Below are 25,185 nucleotides of genomic sequence, written 5' to 3'. Positions count from 1 at the left end.
CTTGATATATTGAATGTAATTAGATGATTTAATATTAATGACATTATACATTTATTTCTTTAGGTTTGATTAAAATACCCGTCACACAGAATAAAAAAAATGATTGGAACAAAGCGAGTAGTTCTCGTGATATGGCAATATAATCTTTAACTTCAATTACATACATGTATCTATGCTTTGGCTATATAATGTTAGATCCTATTAATTAGCACTAATTCAATGAATTCTTTCAACTTCCTATGATGATGCAACCCTATTTGTAAGACAAAAGAATAGGAATTGCTCTTTGAACAATTGTTAGGTTAGATAATTAGATTAGATTAGATTAGATTAGACAAAATAAATAGATAAAAAAATCAACCTATTGAATGTTTCTTAAGCATACTCAAAATTTGATTACCAAAATTTCGGATCTATACACAACTTATCATCTAACAACTCCCCACCTAAATTACTTCATCAAAACCACACCAACAAAATTAAAGAAGGAATTCATAGTAGTTTTGGCATGATATTTATTAATTTATCTTCATCTTTCTGCTGCAAATCCTTTGTCTTTTCTTCCACTATAATTTATATTTCCTGCACAAATACCACTATAATTTAGCATAATAATTAGAGAAAACCTAAAATATATTAAAGTTACATAATTAGAGTCTAAAATGATCAATTTACTACCTGGGAATAAGACCGTGTTCTTTTGGACTTAACTTTAGTTAATCTCACTCCATTATGATACAATTCAGTTTAGTTCAGTTTAAGTCGTTTAGGTTACTTCAGTTCAAGAGAACAAGGCCTTGTGATCACTAATCACTAGCAATTTGGTATAATGTACGTACATAATTCTAAATTTTAAGGACAGAATTTAAACATAAAACAGTTGAACATTAAATTTCCCGTGATAAAAAGTTAACAGTAAAAGCCAAAGTAATCACATTGTTTGAAACTTTGAATAATTTATGTGGGAAATGAAATTCCCATTTCAAAAAAGCTACAAACTTTGAGAAAAATGTATGCTAATTGTCTAAATTAACCACTAAAGCCAAACATTTTGCATAATATGAAAACAACCCAAATGAAATAAAGCAAAAACCTAAAGACCCATATGAAATATAATAACTTATTTTTACTACAAAGTTGTTTTAGCTACAGAAACGAGCGTTTTCTGTAGCTAAAACAACTTCGGCATACAAGTATGACCGACTGACCGTCTTTTTGTATGAGACCATTAAAATAACTAAATGTTACAAACGTCTCATACAAAAAGACGGTTTTAGTGTAGAATTGCTGGAAAAAAGAAATTTACCTTGTCCAATTTTGCAACTAGGAGGATCTTCAAAGAGAGACAAAGAAAGTTGTTTTTGAGCCATACCAATATCAAACAATATGATCCCAGAATCAATATCATTCACACTAATCTCTTTAACAGGTAACCAAATGAAGAGTTCTTCTTGAGATAATCCTTCAACTGATAACAATTCACCAAATGACAAATTTGCCCTTACAACACTTTCAAATAACACTCTATTTTCAAATTTTGTTAAGCATGGACCGTCTAAATATACATTTAGAAGGCCATTTTCGTCATTATATTCATATGATTTCACTTCTTTTGGTAATAGCCCTTGTGGAAGACCTTTGTTCTTTAAAAGCTCATGGACTGACATGGGTGATGAAAATGTTGAACAATAAAGAATTATAAATATTGTAATTAGGAAATTGAAATTATTCATCTTTTAATTTTGATGAATTTGTGTAAAAATGAGGGGTTTTTTTTTTGTAAGTTTTTGATTTTTTTTGTTGGGTTTTTTGGTTGTTTTTGTTGGTTGATTGGAAGAGTGATTTGTGAGAAATGTGGAGTAGGAGGAAAGCTTAAAAGGGGAGTTTATGGTGAAATGACCATTTTGCCCTTGTACTTTTTTTTTTTTTGGTGTTGACCCGATATATTTCCTATCGACAGTTGCGACAATCTCTTTCGAATACTAAAAACAAATTATTCGATAAATCACTCCTAAGTTTGTACTTAACCAACCGTTCAGGCTAGTTTAATTCAGGTCAGGTCAGTTCCGTTTAAGTAGTTTGGTGGTGTAGTGAGTGAAGTGGACTATAGAGAAATGATGTGGATTTATGTGGGTGAATGAGTGGATTGCAACATCTTTATTAATTATGTTGGTTATTTGTAATTTAGCATAATTTAAGGGATTTTGTTCAAGATATTAATACTAATCTTAGGGCTTAATTTTAGGTGGTTGTTGTGATAATACTTCTTCAAAGAATTATTCAAGTCAAATTTGTTATGAATTTATTGGTATACAACAGTTAAGAGAAATTGATTAATGCAAGAAATAAGGAGTAGTTTTTTTTGATAAAGGCATGATTAAATGGATTTGATATGGTAGCTCTAAAAAATTATTTTTCATGAATTAATGTGATCAATAAGTTTTACGAAATATTTCTCGATTAGCGGTACATGTTATTTTTAACTCTTTATGATTCCATTTTTCATAAATTAAGATAAATTATCCCAATAGAAAAAAGAAAAACCTCCGACTATATTACGATTATTATGTTGTAATCTTTTTCTAGAATAAATTTCATCGTCTTTGCTACGATTGCGCTTTAAAAAAAATCAATGAATTAAAGGAATATTAACACATAATGATTCAAATCTGTTCGATCTTTCAAACATCCATCATAAATCACAACTCAAATTTCTGTGTCTATTCGCCATATACAAAAGCTTGAGTTAAATGAATTATTTTTTACCGTTCTTTGATTTTTTTAATTTTTACGTGTAGTGATATAGTTAAGTTGTTTTTGTTTATGAATCCGTATATAAAATGCTAATATAAAACGATTTTATAAGAGGTTGGCTGCCTTAATTCAAATTGTTCTAGCCTATACACTTTAATTTCAAGGAAATGAAAGTGTTTGGCGGAAAATTTGAAGTTTTGAAAGCAGTTTTTGATTTTGTGTTTAAGTTTAGTGAAATATTAGTATTTGTTGTATGATTAGAGGGAAAGAGAAAGGAGGAGTAATTTGGATAGTTCATTAATATTGTCGACGATTTGAGTAAATTGGTGATGACGGATATCAAGTGGGAATTGAAATCATTAGTGGGCTCCTAACCGAGTAAGTCAAACTTGGGCTTAGATTTTACTGGTAGCAACACTAACATGTTCACCTGCTGTATGCAAATAACAATAGGCCCATTTGTTTTTGACCTAATAAAAGTTTGCCCAAAAACTTTTCAAGGCAGCATTCAGTCCACTAATCAAATGAGGAAAATATATGATGCAAGTTTTGCAACGAATTAACGGGAATGGATATAGCCGTAAAAATGGTGTGAATAATTAAAGATACAACAATAATTAGAGGAACAGTGAATGTAATAGTATTAACATGATATTTCGTTAAAGTAATAATATTAACATCGGGAGTAATGAATGTGTTTTATAATTTTTTTGATAAATTCTACATTTCAGTATCAATGGTAAAAACGTATGAGTTAAGCAAAGTCTAACGTAGTCTTATTTCCTAAAAAATAAAATTTGACGATAAATAGAGGTAGTCCGGATAAGGCCGCACACCAAACCTAGTTATATTTAAAGAGTGTAACATGGTCTTGCTTATATTTAATCATACACTGTGATGGGTCGAATTTAGAACAGTACTTAGATGCTATTTGGTCCGGCTTTTAGAAGTGCTTTTCCACTGAATAAGCGCAAGCTAAGCCAAAAAAATCAATTTTAAATAAGTTAAAACAACTTCTTTTAAGCCCAAAAGTCAATTTTGAGAGTCAGAAGTATAAGAACTAATTTGGTGCTTCTAGCTTTTACATTTATTTTAAAGATTTTTAATACATAAATGACAAATTGTATGTTGTGAAAATGTCAAAAAAAATATAAAATTAATACTTATTAATTCATATTTTGTCATTCTCTACAAATCGAGGCCCATCTTGATATACTTTTCAACAAAAATTTTCAGTTTTCATCTACTTCTGTAAAAAGTCTTGTTGAGAAGTCATTTTTTGTAAAATGTTAGGAAACACCAACAGTTTTATTAAGAAGTAGTTTATTAAAAAAAAAAAATTATTAATAAAAGCAAAAACAGTTTTCCTAAAACGAGGCCAAATATGCCCTTAGCATAATATGGTATGGGCTTATGGTATTCAATCTTTTGGAATTCCTGCGTTTCTCTGGACTTTATAAAGCAACTAGTTTGGGCCTCGAAGAAATGAAAAATACAAGGCAAAGTTAGGCCCAATCAACAAAAAAGATAGAATGAGGTGGTCACGAACCTGTTTGGGCTGGGCTGGAGCGAGCGGCTGGTCGACCCAAAACCGGCATATGTTAGTGGGGGCGGGCTGACTCAGGCAGTTCCAGCCTTATAGGGATAGCCGACCCTGAACCGGCCCTTGACTCCTTGAGCAGGTGATAGGCGGGGCGGGCCACTAGTATGGTCCAATTTAACAATTTTGGAGTATTATTTTTTTGTTTTTGGCGGGTCATAGGCCGGCCGAGTAAGAGATCTTGAACCCAGTACCGGCTAATTGAATGTTGGGTGGACCCCACTGGGTCATGTGAGGGTTGGGTGAACTTTGTTTTCGACGACCCGAAAGGCAGGTCGGGTCCGATCAGGCCGGGCCACCTCAATTTGTAAAAAAGTGTGATGCAATTTTTTTTTTTTTTTTTTTGGACAGAAGGTGAATAACTTACATTATGAGCAAAAATTAAGCATAACCCCAACTTTTTTTTTTTCATCTTAAGCTCTTCTTGTCGTAAAACCGTCTCACAAAAGGGTACCTAAGGAGGAATTCATTTTCGTATTGTGGACTGGCCAAGTAAGTAGGTAACTTGGAATAGGCCATTGGGCCAAATAACATGTCTTTCTTGGACACATTTTAGTATCTTAAGTGTTAACCTAACTTCTTTCAACACTTGTTTGAACTCAACAAACACGCTTAATTATGAAATTCTTGTTAACTGACGTGGCACAATTGTAAACTAATGTATTACATAAACGGTTAAGATATAATTCAAACACTTCATTAGATATTCAGTTGGTAGATGATCCCTAAATTGATACAATAAAACAACTTAATTATTTGTTTCATGTAGGATTCACATGGTATGTATCCTTCTTTGTAAGAAAACTTGTCTTAAAATCTTGAATAATTAAATTAAAAGATATCGACAAATAACATGGTATTGTTAGTATTAGTGCAACTTAATTAAAATGGTTGATATAAGTCAAGCATAGTTGACTGGTTGGTGCAACATTTTGTGATTCTACAAAGCATATATTTTTATTTTAAATAATTAAATTGGTTAGTAGTTAGTGTGACCAATATTTAGATACAATGTATGTATATGTATTAGAATTTGCAAAGTTTGGACATAAAATGTCCAACTGTCTAACACTCGAACCATGTGTTTGTGTATTCATCAACAAGAGACATTTTGCTAGATATTTTGCAAAATATGTGCTATTTTTTATTTTATTTTTAAAATGAGACGGTTTCATGAATTTAATAGCATTATAATATTTACAAAAGATAACTATTACAATTCAGAGTAGAATATAAGTTGTTGTATTTGTGCCTTTAATCTGTCGGTCACCCTTTGAAAGACTTGGTTTTCCTAATTTTTTTTTATCTAGGTTAGGGTTTCAGTCTGGGTCTTTCTAGGTGATTTTATATTGGTGTTAGAAGGTAATATAAACTTTCTCAGCTGTGCCTTACCAGTTATACATATCATGATTATTCTAGATGCGTACTCTGAAATCTGTAATCTCCTCAATAACAATAAAACGCCCCTCTTTTCTGCCATGTGAAGTTGTGGACGTAACTAACACATTACTAGTGAACCACGTAAATCTGTGGGTTACTTTCTTTACGTTCTCTTTATCTTTTCTCGATCAGTAATAACACGAGTGTTTAAGAATCAACGTCAAAAGTAAGATTTATTTTAAGGTTCGATAATAACAAGGCACAATAACTTGAAAAAAAATTGTTCAATTTAAATTTGAGGATAAAAGAATCCCCATAAATTCGTACGATACAATTTATATTTGCTCAAAGATGACGGACGTAGTGGCAAATGGAGCGTAGCTAAGTGCTCGTAAGGCACTCGTTACCCCAACCTCTAAACATGGTTAAGATTATCGATCTCTACAAGTCACTAGTTTTAAACCCGTGCAAAAAAATGCACGAGACATGATAACATGCGCTATTATTGGACACAAGACTCTGGAGCATATAAATGAGCGTTACTAAATGTGAATGTCCTGATAATATAAGTAAGTCTATAATTCAAAATTCGACATACGTATAATTTAATTAACTTTTTTCATTCTGATGAGATAATACGGTTTTCATCATTAATGTACATATAATTTAGGAAAAAAGGACGGTTTTAGCAATAAATGAACAACTTTTTTACAAAAGTGCACTGTCTCACCGTATGAGACCGTCTTACACTATAATTTTTGATATATAAATACATAAATCAACTCTTTCTAAGAATTTTACCCTACTTCATATTACCTATACCCCGCAGCCGCCCTCTTCCTCTCACAATTACTAACCGACTTTTCATCTTGCTTCTTTTCTTTGACTATCTCCATCACAAAAATTATTCATCCTAATGTTATCCCCTTACTACCTATAATGTTAATCGCCCTTTGTTCTTTAATTAGCCTAATTGTACACATTTGTCCACTACTTCACAAAATTCCACATCCCTTCTCCCTCCCCAATCACTCCGCCTCCATAGTAGCATAAGACGCTTACTACTCATCCAACATTTCAAATCAATCGCACCTATTTTCCATTACACTGTATTAGAACACGATTCTAGCGTGATCAATGCGAATAATCATATATTTGCGTCGTTGTGCCTCAAAATTTGTAGATCTATTGTTAATTGTATCTGGGTCTCCATAATTTTTGAAAAGCTATTTTCAAAAGAGGCGGTGTATTATTTTATGTTAAAATTTTCATTTTTAACTATATTTTCACATTTTAATCATTATTATATATCTTTTTTCTTGTTTTAGTATATTTTCACTACTTTTGTTATACTCTTTATTGTAGATCTGATGCTCTTGTTAGTATTAAATCATCCCTGTATTTGTGTTCCAAGAAAATATTTTTTTTTTTTAATTTAAATATGTTTTTAAGACTTTTTCCTTTTTAGCATTTTTTATATATTTTTTTTCTATATTAATGACGTACTTTAGTATTTTTTTTTTTCAATTTAAATATACTTTCTTTTTGGACTACTATTTAAATTATTTTCCATAATTATTTTCTGATGATTATTGTGTTTGTGGCATGAACCATAGTTAAATTATTTTGATATCAACAAAAAATTCATTCTTTTTAATTTTTATTCCTTTAAAATATTTCTGGTATTTTTTATTTTAAATAAAGAATGGCTTATATACGCAACTTTATTTTTTTTGCTGGTTATTAAATATCTGATCATTTAGAAAAATAAAATAAATATTTTAATTATTTTTTTAATAATTTAATTATTGACAAAAACCTGATCAATCATAAATATCATATATATATAGTAAAGACAAATTAACTTGATTGATATTTTTTTTGTTGAAGCAACTTGATTATTTTCTACTACGTATAATGTTCAATTAAGATTTGTTTTAGAAAAAATGAAAGTAAAAGCTTCTGAAGAAAATGAACTATCCAGTTTGTATTAATTTTCTATACAATTTTCCATTTATTTTATCTTCAGTGTAAGATTGAATGTGTGTAATTTTTTTTATCATAAGTTTTTTAACGTATGAATATGAATATATGATTAAGATTAATCTAAATATAAATTGAGTTGATGAGAGGAGATGAGAGGAGAGGAGAGAGAGTAATTAAATGTTGTATAAATCATGGGGGGTCCCATATGCACCCAATTCTCTCAAATCAATCAGCCAATCAGAAGTCAAAGAAAAACCCAACTTTTATACTATGTAGATACTTGTTGAGTTGCTGATACACATATACTTAGCGTAATATAGTTTTTTTTTTTTGGCAGCAGTAAAGAAAGATGAACCTACATAAAGTTTGGGCAAACTACACCTTTATTACACTTGAAATTAAATATCACTACGATACAACTATTAAACACCAGCAAAGGACCATGTCGGGTAATATTATCAAGTTGGCGGAGTACGAAATAGTGGACGCAAGTCTCCTTATCAACGTTGTGCCAGCAGCTAGCATTTCCTGAAAACCTTCGATACCTGTGAGTTGCGGAGTGACGAGGGCGAGGTGCACTTACGCTACAAGAGCGTAGAAAGGGATTGTGGATAACAGACAACAGGCTGCATCCGATGGAGCACAAGCTCCTACACAAGACAAGCGAACTCTACAGTCACACGAACGACGGACCAACAAACCCAGCATATACACAAACCTCCTCAAAGGATTCTCCTCGACCAATCTTCTATCCATAATTGCTTTAAAGCACCGTCTGCCGACGGATCCAACCCGAACCCGACACCAACGTCCATAAAACCGATTTATTCTACCTAGAAGCGCCCCAAAGATGAAGGGACAGGACACCCAAAACATCCATGAAGAGACAACGATAGCCAACATCTCGAGCATAATGGGGCAGGACACCCAAGACATTCTTGAAGATGCGGCTAAGTTTATTTTGAGACACGATAAACAAGAGATAACCATCAAACAGAAAAGGAAACCACCACGCACATCCAACCCAACCAAAACACAGCCAAACCCCGACTCCTCCCTACCAAACACATCTCAAACAGAAAGAGCCCCAACCCGATGACCTCACACCACCCGAAAGCGACGGATATCAGCACCCCACGCAAAGCGACAACACAACAAAACCAAACAATATAGGTGCATTACTAGATTACATAATATGTTTGATGTTTGATAGACACACATTAAACTTCTCAACTGCCCTTTATTCAACTCTTGAACATGATAATTTAAACAATTTGTTGATCACTTTCAATCGCTTTTACATAATACTTTCACATGCATGTTGTATGGTATGAATTATGATTTAATAATGTATATGATAAAGATGGGTTAATTACTTTAGTTGAAGTCAATTATATATTTTTCGGTATGTTTATCAAATTGAAACAACCATAACGACACGTAAACTAATAATGTGTTAAGGATTAATTAATTTAATTTTGATGATGACTTTTTTTTTTGGTGTGAACAACAAAATGAGCACGACATGAACCAAAAAAAAAATTTGAAAAATGATGACTAACAAGATATACGCAAGAGCAATGTGATTGAACGTTGACTATAATTGATGTGGATTGTTGTATTTGGACTGGTTAGGGTTCTACGACTCTAGTACCCCATATGTGAATAAGAATACGATTTTATCTCTCATAAAAAAAGTAAAGTTAATGGGTGAATTCACATTTTTAATAAAACAATTTTTGCTTACAGATGTCAATAATCAATTATCTTAGTTGGTAAAGTTATTAGATGTGATACTCATGACCTGGGTTCAAACCTGTTAGCATCAAAATCTCCTTTGTGGTTCTGTTTACACCATAAAAAATAAAACAACTTTTGCTCCTACTACTAGCTTATGGTTACGTTTGAAGTGTCGGCTCAAAGCTTTTACAAAAACGACTTCATCCTAGAGGAATAACGAATAATCGTGTAAGTTCCAGATAATTCAACTAATGTTTATCTCGCATGTTAGGCACTTGAATACCGATAGATATACCACGTCACCTCATACCATGTGTCCCAATCAATGAAGCCCTTTATTTTTGTATCAGATTAATATTCTAGAATAATTATGATATCCATTCAACATTCGCCCTTGTTATGTTAAAATCATGATTCCGCCACTACAGCAGGCATACTCCATTTATTTTCTCTATACTTGCAACTTAGGGCGGGTGCAGTGGATGATGGCCCACCCGAATTTAAGTCCAGGCAGATGAACCAACAAGAATGGGCCCAAATAGCTAATAAATGGGCCCGACAGTTACAGCACAAATTGTTCATTACGTGCGGGTTGATGTCTCCTTCATTCACGAAAAAAATAACGTATAACACGACATTTCTAACAATGACGCCACACGTGTAGTCTTTATTCTTAAGTCGTGTATCACTCACAATTATGCTAAATACTCAAATAGTGTACCTCACTCAATGAGTGTGGCTTGTCGCGATTTATTCGGGTCATTGCCGGGTCATCGTTATGAACGATAGGGTAGATGATATGAAGCAGAATAATAAATGTTAGGTGGTTTTGCGCAGAACCGATTTTGATCTAGTAACTTAAAACACGTCAAATCTACTTTTGGATTACTTGAAATGGGCCCAGCTTGAGTCATTTGACCGGGCCCGGACGCCGGTGGACATCTATTTGACCTAATCCATTTGAGTAAATGTATATGGATTAGTTTATTGTTAAGCATCGAGTTTTACCTTAATCGTTATGAACGATATGGTAGATATATATGAAGCAGATTAATAAATGTTAGGACGTTTTAGCCAGGACCGACTTTGATCCAGTAACTTAAAACACGTCAAATCTACTTTCTGATTGCTTGGAATGGGCCCAGCTTGAGTCATTTGACTGGGCGCGGTTGGACATCTATTTGACTTGCCCGTTTGGGTAAATATATATGGATTAGGTTATAGTTAAGCATCGAGTTTGACCCTAGTTTTTTTCTTAGTGTAAAGAGAGATACAATGACGAATTTGATGCTGACGGGGTCATGAGAGGCTATACTCATGACCTGAGATTGAAATTGACCTAGTAAAGCTTAAGTCATGTCAAATTGATTTACAGAATTGCTTTTAGTGGGCTCACGTAGGGTTATTTTGATCGGGTCAATTTTTGTCGGGTTTAAGCGTTGGTGTAGACTAATTAATCCTAACTACTGTGGACTAAATCCTCAATACTGTGCTAGTATCACTTAATATCACGACATCTTATCGTCTAATTTCAATCGTCTTGTTAAGCAATTCAAGATGTTGACAGTAGATAGCTTGGTACACAAGAGTACCTTACATCATTGTATGGAACAACAAAAAAGTGGATGTACCTCACACAAGGAGTTGAAGTCGAACAGTCGGCTCTAATATCAATTATTGAGTCCTTTGTAACGGGCTTATAGAAGTAAAAGCAAAAGATTAGTTCACAAGCAGGTGATGTTCCATTGTAAAATCAATTCTTAACACAAGGAATAGCTCATTGACTTATAAACTAGTCTCCTCACTGTAAATCTACCGTTATAATCCCATTAAATTTACGAGTACCCTTGGCATAATTAAGTGGTTTGTGAAAAAGACACTAATGGTATCAAGTATGTACCTAATGACATTGAAAAGAATGAGAATAAACTTAAATGAAAATAAGTTTGTCCTTTAAATTATGAGAAGTCCATATACTTCTATCAAATTTTATGATTTGAGTTGATGTGAGATTTGAAGTGACCTAACACTTAATAAATAGACGTAAAATAATTTAGGATAACGAACCTTTGACTTTCTCCAAAGTTCAATTATCACCTCTTATCTTGTAATAAATTTGTTTTTTTTTTTTAGCATTTAATCTTTACTTTGACGAATATATTCATCTTGCCTTTTAAAATAACTTCAAGTAGTACTCCTCAATAAAGATCAGCATAAGAGCGGGTAGCCCGGCCCCATTAGCCTACTCTTCCTAAGGCCAGTTGGCCAGTCTGTTAGTCCGCCCAACCCGCTCCCCAAATCGATCTGATCCCGGGCTCACTCCTACCCAACCCACATTGCCTAGCCCACCCAACCTACTTGGGCCACATCCCTTTTTGCAGCTAGCCTTATCATAAGTGATAACTACTTACTTTCCTCAAAAAATGTGATAAGTAATTAATCTGTTTTTTTATTTAAAATGTATATAAACGTCTTAAACATGAACCTGTGTATTTTGGATTCTATTTGAACCCCTTAATGACATAATTTAAGTTTAAGCACCTTTCATATTTAATACTTAATGTTTACATAACTCACCCATAGACTAAATACCAATTACCATGTCAATTTATGTCTTTTGGAATACTAGTTAACACAATTTAATAATTATATAATCATGTTTGATTTGATAAGTTTGGGCCGACCGAAGGCATATTTGGATTGACAAGCCCACGTGAGTGATGTTAGCATGATTGGCCCCATGTCCCTTAACGACCCAAACCCGGCCCCTACGCGATCGTATTATTTGGGGGATTAGACTTAAGGCTTGCTGTTGTGCCACGTGGAAATTTGTGTATGATCGATGTGTTTTATTCGAGTCCAAGTTATGAGTATCAATTCGGAGTACCTGTTAAAACATGATCTGACCTGATTTTTTGAGGTCAAAGACCGTAAATATTGACCTGCGATCTGAAATGATCTGTTATTTAGAGTCGAAACCTGATTCGAGTTGTTTGACCTGATGGATCAAAGAATTCATATTAAAATAATAATAATATTTTTATATTACATTTTAATTAATAAATATCGAAAATAATTATTTTATTATATTTAATCACAAAATTAATTTAAAAATCAATTTTATACTCCCTCTTATTCTCCACGGAGTACAATCTTTCACATTTTCTAAAATGACAAATTTACAAAGATAAACACTTTTCTTTATTGTCCATCATTTGTGGTTGTAATAACTTGTAACCCCGCATTCCCTCTCCTACTTTCATTTTCTTCCCCTTATTACCATATAGCAACAAATTTTTGTCTAAACCAAATGTGGAAGATTCTAGAGAATAAAAGGGAGTATAAATTTTATATAATTAAATAAAAATATGGTTTTATTGCTATAAATATCTTATTAATATAACTACGATAAATAATGAATATAATCGAATTATAATATGATTTAATTTTAAAAAGCATGTTTTTTTCGGCTGAAAAATGATAAAATAAAAAATGTCATAAACTTTTTTCTGACCCTAACACGGCTTGAGACCTGTATAATCCACCGGTATGACTGACTTGGGAGCCGACCCGCCCAACCCGTTTGACAGGTCTAATTCGGAGTATCATTGTTCTCTAACTTGAAGTTAATAATAACACAATTAAAATGAAAGAATCAAAGATTCGTCTTGGTAATATTATTCCTTGTTAGAAATTTTCAATATTTTAGAAATAATTATTTTTTGAAAATTTTAACAAAGTACATTTTTTTTTCTTCCAAGCCTATGTTTTAAGTATTCTTAAGGTATATTACTTAAGTGAAAATATACCGGTGAAAACACTTATACTGATCTAGGGAAATACTTGCGTCCACCAGGAGAACGTCCTCCTTATACTCATAGGAGGACCAAAGTAAAAATTAAAAGGATGATGCTCTTCCTTTGAAGAAAAGGAAGACGTCCTCCCAGAAAACGCAATTATTTTCCTTTTTTTTAGACAACTGTGTACTATTATGAAGTATAAAATAAAGCGTCGATTTACATGATACCTGCAAATTTAGAACAAACATAATTAACAGTACAAACTGACCCAGTAACACAAAAACGACGTTTCTTAAGGGGAGAATGGTAAAGGTCGTCGAAGCAAATAGAACATTCCTCTTTTCTTTTGCAGCCTACGACCATCTTCTGTGTCTTTGTATTTGTGAACCTGCAAAAAACAAATTCATTCACCGACGACTTACTCTTTAACTTACTCTTTAACTGAGCTTGATCCAGACCCGAACGGTGGGTGGCACAAGATCGTTTAGATTGGCTACATCTGCTACCTGAAAGCGTCTTCAAAGATGAAAAAACAAAATGAGTCTGACTTGGAAACTGATAACAATCATCCATCACAACGAGCTCTAAATGAGTGCTGTCAATTGCTGCCGCTTCGCACCCCGCATTGTTGTTGCTTGAACTATCATTATGGGACAAACAAGGTCTCTTAGCATTCAGATGATTGGCTGCCTCTTCATCGGAATATCCCAAATCTTCAGAAGGCGAATGCTTCACAGTCAAAGGAGAGGAGGGAACTTTTGCTTCCCATGAAAACTGTTCATGAGTTCCCGTCAAGATAAAAGTTTTAGGGGGGAGGGGGCGAATCTTCATATAAGCTCCTGACTTTTGGTGATAAAATTGCAGATTCCTCTCGGACATCAAATTATCATAGTCTGTGGCAGACAGAAACAAGTTTTTTTCGACTTGGTTTTTGTTGGAAAAACTGTAAATAGAAGATTTGGTAACAGAAGGGTTACTGTTACGTTGACTTTGCAAGGGAGTGAAAGTTTCGGCGTTCGACACGGAATCCATAATCACATCAGGGCTCCTGCAACTTGTGACATTTTCAAACTCTATCTCATTATGCAACAAAGACACTTGACTACAAGAGGCTTCGACCACTTTATCAAAGGTCGTACACTTAATATCTGCATCAACATTAAGAAGAGGTTTTTTACCGTTCCTGTCGGTGCCTAAGGGATCAAAATGATATGCGACCTGCTTTCCATTGGGTTTCAGAGCAACGCAGTCAACTATGGAATTGAGTTCACGACTAACATCCTTATTATTCGGTTCAAGCTTCAAGGCATGTTCAAAGTCGGAGACGGCCTCCACTGACAAATTCAAATTTCGTAAGGCTAAGCCTCTACGATATAAAGCTTTCACATTAGAGGGCTCAAAATCTAAGACAAAATTACAGAAACACCAAGCCTGGGTGAAATGGGAGAGTTTCAACTCACAAGCTGCTAAATTGAGTACAAGGGATAGGGCAAGGGAAGAGGAAGTTGGTTGGCTATGAGCGGATGGAAGGCCAAGGAATCAGAAAAAATTAAGGGCTTGCTTATAAAGGATAGCAGCTAAAGACAGATTGCCATCTTTGAACAACGAGTTTCCTCTATCTTTCATCATTTGAATACTGTAAATCGATGGTTCACCCATATTCATGATCCATTGAATGAGGGCATCATCATCCAGACTATTATCATCCAGAACAAACAACTCACAAAGCTTGAGAAGAAAAGACCCATAATCCATAGTAGAGAAAACAGAAACAGAAAACAGAGAGAAAACAGGAAGCAAGACGGAAATCAGAACAAACTGTAGACCAAACTAAGAACAAAGAATAAAAGATTGAAATAAGAAAACAAAGAGGAAGGGTAGGAACAAGCGCCTAACCAGAATCGCTTCAAACCAGGGGGAAAGGATCGACAATCGATTTGAAGAAAAACCACCATAAAAGATCCTAAACTTGAACTCTTAAATCGATTGACAGAGAGCTCCGGCCGACGACCTGAAGAAAAGCTGTGGTAAGGCCGCCGGCCGGAGAGTTGAAGCGGTGGTGAGGCGACGGGGGAATTTTTTGGGGGTTTTTTTAGGGTTTCTTTCAATTGGATTTTTTGTGGATTTTTTTAGGAGCAAGGTCAACAAAGTCAAGTTTTGTTTTAGGAATGAAATTATTTTCCATTGATTTATGAGCAAGGTTATAAAGTTGTCATGCATGTTCCATACTAGACTCTATTTTCAATATAACAAAATGGGGTGTTAGAATATTGGAGTAATTTTTTTTCTTTGATAAAGTAATAAAATTATATTGATCCTCTAATGTATGACCAATCTATTTCATCCTTTCGAATGATTGAGGTAGGTTAAAGCTACCAACTTTCAAACCAACTCGAAAGAGTTGGATATAAATTTCTAATAAAGTCATAAAGTCGACAACTTTGTTGACTTCACGTTGAAGTTAGAGACTCAATACAATTACATCGAAAAATAAATAACTAATGAATAATACATCTAAAAATAATACACCCAAAACGGAAATAGATGACTTTCAAGTGTAACGGATGGAATATCAATCTTATTGATAATAAAATCAAAAAGACGAAAAAAACTGTGGACACTTCCACAGTTCCACTCCACACTACAAAACAAAATAAAACAAAAGAAAAGAAAGAAGAGCAGGAAAAATAGGTAAAATGAGAGACAAAATGCATGCAAGGTACAGTCCTACAATGTCCTGCACTACTTTAAATTTTAATTCAGAGTTTATATGAATACTGAACACATAAACCTTATCATGATCAGATAGGAATATCCTCTTTTTCTCTATTTTTCAATTTTATTATTTGTAGTTCATTCATTCAATTTCAGTTACTGTCAATAATTGCATTTTGTCTGTGACTTTAATTTGTCCTCTTTTTCAGGGCTTACTCAAATTCTCTGTAGCATTACTGTAGCTTGCTCAGGAGATGTCCGATAAGCCTGACCATATAAAATATACACATACCCTCCGTACTAATTACAAATACTCGGTTTCGCGAATGTTCGCGGCTCAGCTTGTAAAGTCACAAAAAGTACTTCCTCCATTCAACTTCACTCTACCAATTTCAATTTTCTAGACTATTCACAATTAAATATTCAATTTCAATTTTCTCTCAATCCATAAGTGAAAATATATTCATGTGAGATCTTATTTGATTCGTCTTTACGAGTACATTAAAAATATCTAACTTTTATAATTTTTGCAAATACGTAGCTAACAATATTTACCGCGTAAAACACGCGTTGACAAACGTGAAAAAGTAAACTGGTAGAGTGGAGTTGAATGGAGGAAGTACTACTTATTTGATTTCAAATTCCGTCAACATAAAATTTTAATCTTATACTTCCTCCATTCAACTCCACTCTACCGCTTTGCTTTTTCACGTTTGCCAATGCTCGTGTTTTACGCGGTAAATATCGTTAGCTACATATTTGTAAAAATTATAAAAGTTAGATATTTATAATATACTCGTAAAAGACGAATTAAACAAGATCCCACATGAATATATTTTCACTTATGTATTAAGAGAAAATCGAAATTGAATGTGGACTTGTGAATAGTGTAGAAAATGGAAATAGGTAGAGTGGAGTTGAATGGAGGAAGTAAATCAAAAATCATGTTGTGGAACTATTAAACTACTTCATAAGACTATGCCAAAACAAAGTCAATTGCTAAGTTATAACCATGCTTGGTCACATTAATCACCAATTAACTAGAAAATTATGGCGACCTTCGAGGAGAAGAGGTCAATTTATGACCTTCGGTGGAACAAATTGATCCAACTCATGACCTTATATGTGGAGATATGTGATTGGCTGACAATATTAATTATTAATAAAAAAATATATATAAAAAAGTGATATAATGCGGATTGCGGAGAAATGTAATTGGTTGGAAAATGAAAAATGATTGGGTTGATGGCCTAGGTTGTGAACTTCTCCTTGGAAGGATGAAAGTAGATCAAGATAAATAAAGTGAGATTAAGAGTAAAATCGGGTCGCGACCTAATTAACGCGATCTCTACTTGGGAATAGTCTAATAGTTGGTTCATACTTGATGAGTAGTATGTCAACAAGAATAAGGAGAATATTTCTTCCATTCTATCTAATTTACGAGTACTACATTTGACTAAATATGTAAGCGAGATTTGAATAATGTAGTTAATTGAACATAATGACGAGAGCTTAATTTCCATTTTGCCCTATTATTTCTTTCTCATTTCCAGCTTATTTCGGTTCAGCTAAACTTCATTCAATTCAGTTTATTCAACTAAACTCTTTTTAAATTAACTTTTACTTCAACTACATTAAATTCTCAATTCAGTTTAGTTCAGTTCAACTCAGACCAGCTTAGCTCAGCTCAATTCAATTAAGCTCTATTCAAATTAACTACTTCGTATTGAACAGTATTATATTTTGGAGAGTGCTATAGCGACACCGGATGTTACCGAATCTCGATAACACCCTAATAAAATAATATATAAAAAAAATAGTTTATTTTTATTTATTAATCAATTATGCAAAGGTTAAAAACGAAATTTTGGAATAAAAGTTGTTAGTGTTTTGGAGATTTAACCTAGACTGCCGTTTTCTTCTTGCTCTTTCCAATTTGAAGCATCATGCATCACTTATTTGATTAATCAATCATACTATTTTACTTTTTTGACTTTGATCGAAATATTTGATTGGCGGAATTTTATCACAGTAATTACCTCTTAATCTCGTATAACAAAGTCAACCCAAAAATATTTTCAATCACTCATAGTCCAATCATGATTCATCTGAGTTTCTGAATTCTTTGCAAATGAACAATAACCGTACCTTTTTCTCTTTTTCTACATTAATAAGAGGAGCAAATCCTATATATTTACCCTAAGTTTGAATGCAACTCTTTTCATGGGATATATTTTGTTGAATAAATCTTTGATTACTCGGTTATTAATGTGACTCTTGCAAGTTGCAAATTAGAGTAGGTGTTTGGCTTGCAAGTGCATCAATTGATATGTATGTTCTAGCGAAGATGAATTGTCTCCCATTATCGTATGCCTGTGCTTTTAACAAACTTCATCTCAAAAGCAAGTTAAATTTCCATTTTTACCCTTTTTAATGAATCTATTTTTTTAAATGGAAAAGTTAAAATAATGGATAAATTTTACCGAAATACCCTCGGTGTTACTGATTTGAGTAACACCCGGTGTCGCTATCTCATTTTCCTTCTATTTTTAACTTATTCACTAGAATCACTTATTTTCCCTTGAGAATATTTTTATCGGTATAATCACTCTACGATAAAACACAATCTTAATTCTCGTGCAAAATACGATAAAACATTTTCAAAGAATCCGAGTTAGTACAACTTAAATTATTAAAATATTTTTTAAATATAGAAACTGGGGAAATGAAAAAAAAAAAAAAAAAACAGAAATTGTTTGATAGCAGAGACAAGCAATAACAACTTCTGATGGAAAATGTCTATCATCTGAACTGTCTTCCACTCTTAAACAATATCTTACTGCCTGTCTCATCATTTCTTGTCGTTTGACCGCTTTCCCGGGTCCCTGGACTCCGGTGTCGGGTCCCACCCCGGCCCGTTTTATCTTTTATAGACCAACAATTGTGCTGTTATACATGACTGCAACTGCAAGTACCTTGCTTATTCTTTGTTCATCATAACTGCATGACATAACATATTAACAATCACGTCCAAACCATTTTAGCAAATGTCACTCATACTTTTGTCAGAATGTTTTGCTTGTGACGGTCACGATAAATATAAGATTTAGTCGATTTTACTTTAAGGCCATATTTCTTTTGGTTGAATGAAGTTGAAGTGAACTGAATGATATCAAGTTGAGCTGAATTGAACTAAACGAGCTTTGGTGAACTGAATGAAATAAGGTTAAACTGAATCAGCAAGATACGGGTCAAATATCCTTAAAGTGATGACATTTTTGGGCTCCATCACGCAAGTTGTTGTTTGTCTTATGCATAATGTGGTATGTTATTTGACCCGTCTATAGTTATAGACGGGTAGTTGCCGTCTATAATGAGATTTTGTGAAACTGAATAATTAAGTCAGAAAAAACAAGGTTTAAGTAATAATTCAATAAGTAAACACAAGTGAGTATAAATAAATGTGATGGAACGAACCATTATGAATCGTAGTTACTATATAAGTTAGATGAAGTTTGAGATGTGTCTTTTAAAATATACCTAATACAGTAAATACGGTTTATGAGTTTAATGAACTTTTTAAGGAGATAACATACGTTACTCTAATTACAAAGTATAGTGTTATAATAATTGAGCTTTGAATCTAAAGACTAGCTATCGCCGTTAATTCTTTATTTAATTAGCTATTGACTTCAATTATTAGTGCAAAAATAGTTTATAGTCTACAACACCACCCATGATGAGAAATATTAGGGACTTTGACCATAATTATTGTTCTCATCCCTTTTGACCGGATTATAAAATAAATCGTCTATAATAATGCAGATGTTAATTAGCTTAGCTAGTAAAATTATAAGAGATGACACTCAAGAGTCGGGAATCATGACCTGATTTCAATTTCGGTTAGCATCAAATTATCATTTTCATAACAGTTTTGCTACAAGTTGTTTCTATAGGAAAATTATTTAGGGTTCATGTTAACCATTATACATCATACACCAATCGTATACCCGTAATTGTTTATATAACAAATAGCAATAAATAAAGTGTATAATCAATTAAAACCGTTGTATATCGTATCACATAAAATCTATTTGTAATATTATTAAAACCTAAGGGGAGTGTGCTATCAATTATTGACATGTAGTAGACTTATTAACGGTGCAAATGAATCGTATAAATTATTTAAGCACTGACATCAAATAAATATTATAGTTTTAAACCTATTAAATGCAAAGATGCTTCAATAGTACTCAATATTCTACTACACCAAGGTTTTAGTTGCATCTTACATGACAACTTTTTAGCAGAAAATCAGGTAATATCTACTTAAAAAGGGGCTTGAAAATATAGATTTTTTTTAATTGGATATAGTTACAAATAGTTTAGTATGAGTAAAGTGAAGACCTTAATTGATTAGGAAGAAAAGTTGGTCATCTTTTGGAATTTGGAAATGTTAATTCTAAGATTGGAGATAAAGGAACCAATAAATAATGTGCCAAAGATTATATAGTTTGGAGTACTTTTAGCATATTTTATGATATGGGTCATGTTTTATAAAGTTGGTATCGGGTTTACAAAATATTGATGTAAAACTGCTTACAGAGATTTATTGTATTTGAAATTATTAAAAGTTTGAAGATACTTTTCTCTTAATCTTGTTTAGTGATTTGTAGTTTTAAGATGATTAATTTCATAAGATACAGTTAACAAGGACGTGTCTTAGAATGAGCCAGCATGTAGTTCAGTACAGCTGCTTCAATCACTTTCTATATTTTTCACGTTTTCACAAAGATTAACTCTCATAAAAGAAACAAACAATTATAATTTCAGTATGATGAACATACTAATAAAAGAACATATATCCTCTAAAATAGATAAACTTTTTCAATCTTATGAATCAATATCAATAGAACATGAGGCTACGATACTTACAACCGAGTATATATAACTTGAGTTACTTGCTTGTCGATCAAACTTATAAAACCTTTCCCAAAATGTATAATTTTCCTCAAAAAAGAGCGGGGTATTAGCGTTACACAATTGATACGTAAATCTGACAAACCTGACCGACCTGAGTGATCCGATGACGCTATTGAAATAAAAATTGATTGGCCATGAATAAAGAGGTCAAGCAAACTCATCTTATCACGCAATATATTATTTACAATTGTAACAAACGAATGACGTATCCCATTTGTTTTGTGTTCCCTCCTTGTTTACAAAATCTCAATTGTATGACGAGTTCCCAACAATACATCAACGCCTTTTCATGTCATTGTAATTGCATGTTTCATGGCATGCTAATTACTTTAACTAATTTCGCACTACTTACCTTAATTATATGCAACTAATTTTCATTAATTATTTCTTAATTACTTGGACGTAATGCTCACCTTCTTTTCTAGTTATGTCATGCCACATTGCCACCGATATAGATAAGTTCTAAATATATTTCTTAGAGTTTAGAGTTTTTTATAGGTTTCTCCAAACTCTTTAAACTGTTCAAAATATCTACCACAATTACATTGGAAAAGATTCCGATTTACACTTTTAACTCTCAAATCGCAAGTCTAACCTCAGCAGTAAGCCAATCATCACTACATTTAACTGAGTAAACAAGTTATGCATCGATATATGCATTATAAAAATTACTCTGAAAATTTGAGATAGACAAAGCATAAATGATTAGATTAAGAGTTGCTTCTAAAACTAAAATTGATGGTTGGAACATTCAATAGCCATCAACAACTCCCAAAATATAAAAAATCAATTAAAATATAACAAGAAATTTCTGATACGAGAATTGGAAGACTTTCTTCATTAGAAAATACATAGTAGAACATTTGTACAAGAGATCCTAATTTTTAAAACTTCCTAAACATTAATTAAACAAGTTCTACAATAACTTCATACATAAACAAGAAAAAGAAGATAAATAAAATTAAATTAAAAAGTCAACAAAAAATTAAACTTAGTTGGTTTTTTCTCCATCTAAATCGGGTCATATCCATTTTCCTTACCCGACCCGTTTCCACAAGATCACTTCTTAAAACTTATTAATCCTCCTCCATCTAGTCATTTTTTACCATACCACCTTGAACAATCATAACTACACCCATCTCAAAACTTTTGTAGTAAAAATCCCCCCTTTTTTTTTACCTCTCTTCATTATTACCATTGCACCATTGCTTATGACCCGGGACCCACTTAGGACATTTTGGACTAAAATAATTTGACACCACCCTAGAGTTCATCAACTCAATTATAGGTGCAAATTTAACACACCTAGGAGTCTTATACTGATTAATAGACGCTCCTAAACTAATTGCATAATCCATAAGCTTATCAAATGTCCCATTTTCCACAATCTTAATCTCTAACGGCCCGATTGACTTGTCTGAGGCCCGACCTTGACGGTACACACTGTTGAGGGACTCCTCAATGGCTAGGCAACAATCCTCAAAAACCGAGGGAGGGACCGGGGTTGAGCCGTTTAAGCTTAATTCCCAAAAGAGGACGTAGTGTCCCGGTATGGTGGTTAGGTCAGCATAACTTGTGTACTCTAGGAGAGTTGCATTGAATGGTTGGAGATGGGTTATTGCATTCTTCACCGCGTTTTGGAGCTCGACTTCATCGGTTTTGTCGGAATCAATGCTTAGAACGACGTTTTTCCGACATATGAAGTTGAATTGTGGTGCCTTGTTCTTGAACCCTGCCACCCTTAGCACATCGCCTACTCTGTATCTGTATAACCCTGTAATAAAAATTCATATTCTCAGATAATTTTTCCATAAAACATGTAATTATGATGTCGTAAAAAAAGTAATTATTACAATAATGGATGAATTAGTGATAATCATTAGACATTTTTTGTGGTGATTTAATTTGTTTTGCTTTTTGGAATTTTTCAATAATGTTGATATTCTTGTAACCGAATATCTATTTCTTACAAATCATATCTTTTGTACTTGTAACTTGTAACTTGTAACCAACTTCACACACAAAACTTGCCTCATGACTCTTTAAACTTAAGACGGTCCTACAATAATTTATTGTACGCATCTAATCGACTAATCAATTATTGAAATCGATTCAATAACATCATAAACACGATAAAAAGCGACCAATTAAAATCGAAATTAAAAAGAAGTAATTACCGGCATAGGTGGTAATGACAAGTTCATATTCTTGCCCAAGCTTAACATCAACAAGATCAACAAGCTCTTGTTGTTCCTTCTCGGTAAGTGCCTTAGGCACGGAAATCGAGTTACTAACCCCATTAACGTTCCGTTGGACCGGTAAAAATTCAAAGTAACCCATGGTTGGAATAAGGGTATAGGAAACCTCACTTGGTTTACAAAGAGGGTTAAGATTAACACCAAAGTAACACTCCGACGACGCGTACATAGTACAAACTAACGGTAGTCCGTTACTATAATAATCAAGAGTCGGAATATATTGTGCCATGGTACCGGTTACAATAACATCAACATATTTTGTGTTAGGCCAAAGCCTAGTAATAATCCCTTGCCATGACTCCTTACCACATTCGGCCTCAATAAAATCCGCTAACTTCGTGTCAGGTTTTAGAACCCGCATCACCGATTCCCGAACACACGGGTCGGTGATCTGCGGGCTAAGTAACCCGGTCCGGATATCTTGGGCCAGGCCGGGCCAGTGTTTTTCTAAGAATTTAATCGCCCGGATAAACCCAGACGCGAAAACTGCCCCGACCCGAAGAACCTCATTATGTTGGCAAAGGCCACATAACATTTGGGAGTACATGGATTGGTACGAGTCGGGGCAGAGGATGGTCTCATTTGGGCTAGTGTAGTTTGTGTAAGGGTCATATGGTCGATTCTTGAAATGTGAGCTTTTGTAGTAACTGGTTAAGACAGGGCGGGCTACTAGCCCGCCTGGTGTCTTAGCCTCGGATTTTATAAAAAGGAAATACATTCCTTTCCCTTTTTCGAGGTCCGGTACAAATTGGCTCATAACGGGCATTAATAAGCTGTATAACATGGACCTTCTGTCTAATTCCTCTTCAATTGTTGGCATCAATTTTCTTTCCCCTCCTGATGTACCAGAACTACAACATATAATAAAGTGATATTAGAAATTTACTTTATTTTACTAAAAAATAAAATATTCCTTATCTAAATAATAACAGAATACACTTTTAGCAATTTACTTTTTAATTTCGCCTTAAATATTAAAACAATAACACAACAACTACCCAACTTAATATAATAACTATGTTTGTCTAAGACGAACCAAAGAGACCATCTCACGTTAATATAATAATAATGCGTAATTAACCACTTTAAGTAAGTAAGTAACAATATCATGATATAGTCACTATCCTACTAAAAGCTTAAATTATGGATTCATAACCACTTTATAAAAAAAAAAAAGTTATAAGACGGTCTTATATGAGAGTCTGTATTAATACAGTATAAGTACCTTGTGAGGAACTCAGAAATGGGATGAGAGCTAAGAATGGCGGATTTATCGCCATTAGCGATGCGAGTGATGTCGGGATGAAGATCTTCATATTTGATAACCGGGATAATTTTTTTGAAAGTTTCACGATCAATGGCACCATGAAGGCCATGCCTTTGTAAATATTCGACGTTTGCATTGCGGGTCAAGATTTCGGATAAAACCGTTTCTTGAACTTCATCTGGATTTTCTGTAACATGTTCTATGAACTCAAGAGCTATCTTATTCTTTTCTACTAAGGTTTGATCGTTTGGTGTTTCCTTTGGTGCTTCAGGCATTTTTTAACCTGTTGTTTTGTAAGAAAAATAGAGATTTTTGAGGGAATATTAGAGAATGAATAATTATATTATAGAGATTTTAATATAATTATTATTATTATTATTAGGATGGAAATATGATGAATTTTTTTGGTTTTGAGTTATGAGAGTGAGGGTGTATAAAGGAAATGAAGGGAGGAGTGGGTTTATATAGAAAAGAAGGTGAGGGTAAAAGATTGTATAATTGAAAAATGTATAATTGAATTAATTATGAAAAACTCTTTTCGGCTCGATCGTTTGTTTATTGTTTATATTTATTGTGAGCCGGGACGAAATTAAGCACATGCCATGAATCAGGTAGACCTAGCCTGAATAAATTGACCTGAAAAGACTGATCTGAGACTTGAAATTAACTTGAATTACAGCACCCGAATGTGACCCGACTCGG

At 33.3% G+C, this 25,185-nt stretch overlaps 2 protein-coding genes across 2 annotated transcripts; both read right to left on the bottom strand.

Annotated features, from left to right (window-relative positions):
- Positions 1-369: 369 nt before the first annotated feature.
- Positions 370-1,835, bottom strand: LOC141656453 (uncharacterized protein At5g01610-like). Its single transcript, XM_074463343.1, has 2 exons — positions 1,307-1,835; positions 370-582 (listed from the first exon to the last, which is right to left on the bottom strand). Exons 1-2 carry the CDS (start codon positions 1,731-1,733, stop codon positions 530-532), a joined length of 480 nt encoding a protein of 159 aa, XP_074319444.1. The 5' UTR covers positions 1,734-1,835; the 3' UTR covers positions 370-529.
- A 19,931-nt stretch (positions 1,836-21,766) lies between these two features.
- Positions 21,767-24,919, bottom strand: LOC141656452 (indole-3-acetic acid-amido synthetase GH3.6). The gene is made up of 3 exons (XM_074463342.1): positions 24,442-24,919; positions 23,136-24,067; positions 21,767-22,732 (listed from the first exon to the last, which is right to left on the bottom strand). The coding sequence occupies exons 1-3, from the start codon at positions 24,756-24,758 to the stop codon at positions 22,134-22,136; spliced, it is 1,848 nt and encodes a 615-aa protein (XP_074319443.1). The 5' UTR covers positions 24,759-24,919; the 3' UTR covers positions 21,767-22,133.
- Between the last annotated feature and the right edge of the window lie 266 nt (positions 24,920-25,185).

The sequence above is a fragment of the Silene latifolia genome, chromosome 5 (assembly GCF_048544455.1).
Source record: "Silene latifolia isolate original U9 population chromosome 5, ASM4854445v1, whole genome shotgun sequence".
NCBI classification, from domain to species: domain Eukaryota; kingdom Viridiplantae; phylum Streptophyta; class Magnoliopsida; order Caryophyllales; family Caryophyllaceae; genus Silene; species Silene latifolia.
Note: the sequence above shows the minus strand (reverse complement) of the source record. Positions and strands in the feature narration are given on the sequence as shown.

What these genes read in the sequence shown, in the direction of transcription:
- LOC141656453 (XM_074463343.1), bottom strand. Translation starts at nt 1,733, where the DNA reads ATGAATAATTTCAATTTCCTAATTACAATATTTATAATTCTTTATTGT. An exon ending in TAGTTGCAAAATTGGACAAG is followed by an intron (nt 583 to 1,306) that starts GTAAATTTCTTT and finishes GTATTTGTGCAG; the next exon opens with GAAATATAAATTATAGTGGA.
- LOC141656452 (XM_074463342.1), bottom strand. Translation starts at nt 24,758, where the DNA reads ATGCCTGAAGCACCAAAGGAAACACCAAACGATCAAACCTTAGTAGAA. An exon ending in ATTTCTGAGTTCCTCACAAG is followed by an intron (nt 24,068 to 24,441) that starts GTACTTATACTG and finishes TATATGTTGTAG; the next exon opens with TTCTGGTACATCAGGAGGGG. An exon ending in TGTCATTACCACCTATGCCG is followed by an intron (nt 22,733 to 23,135) that starts GTAATTACTTCT and finishes TTTTTATTACAG; the next exon opens with GGTTATACAGATACAGAGTA.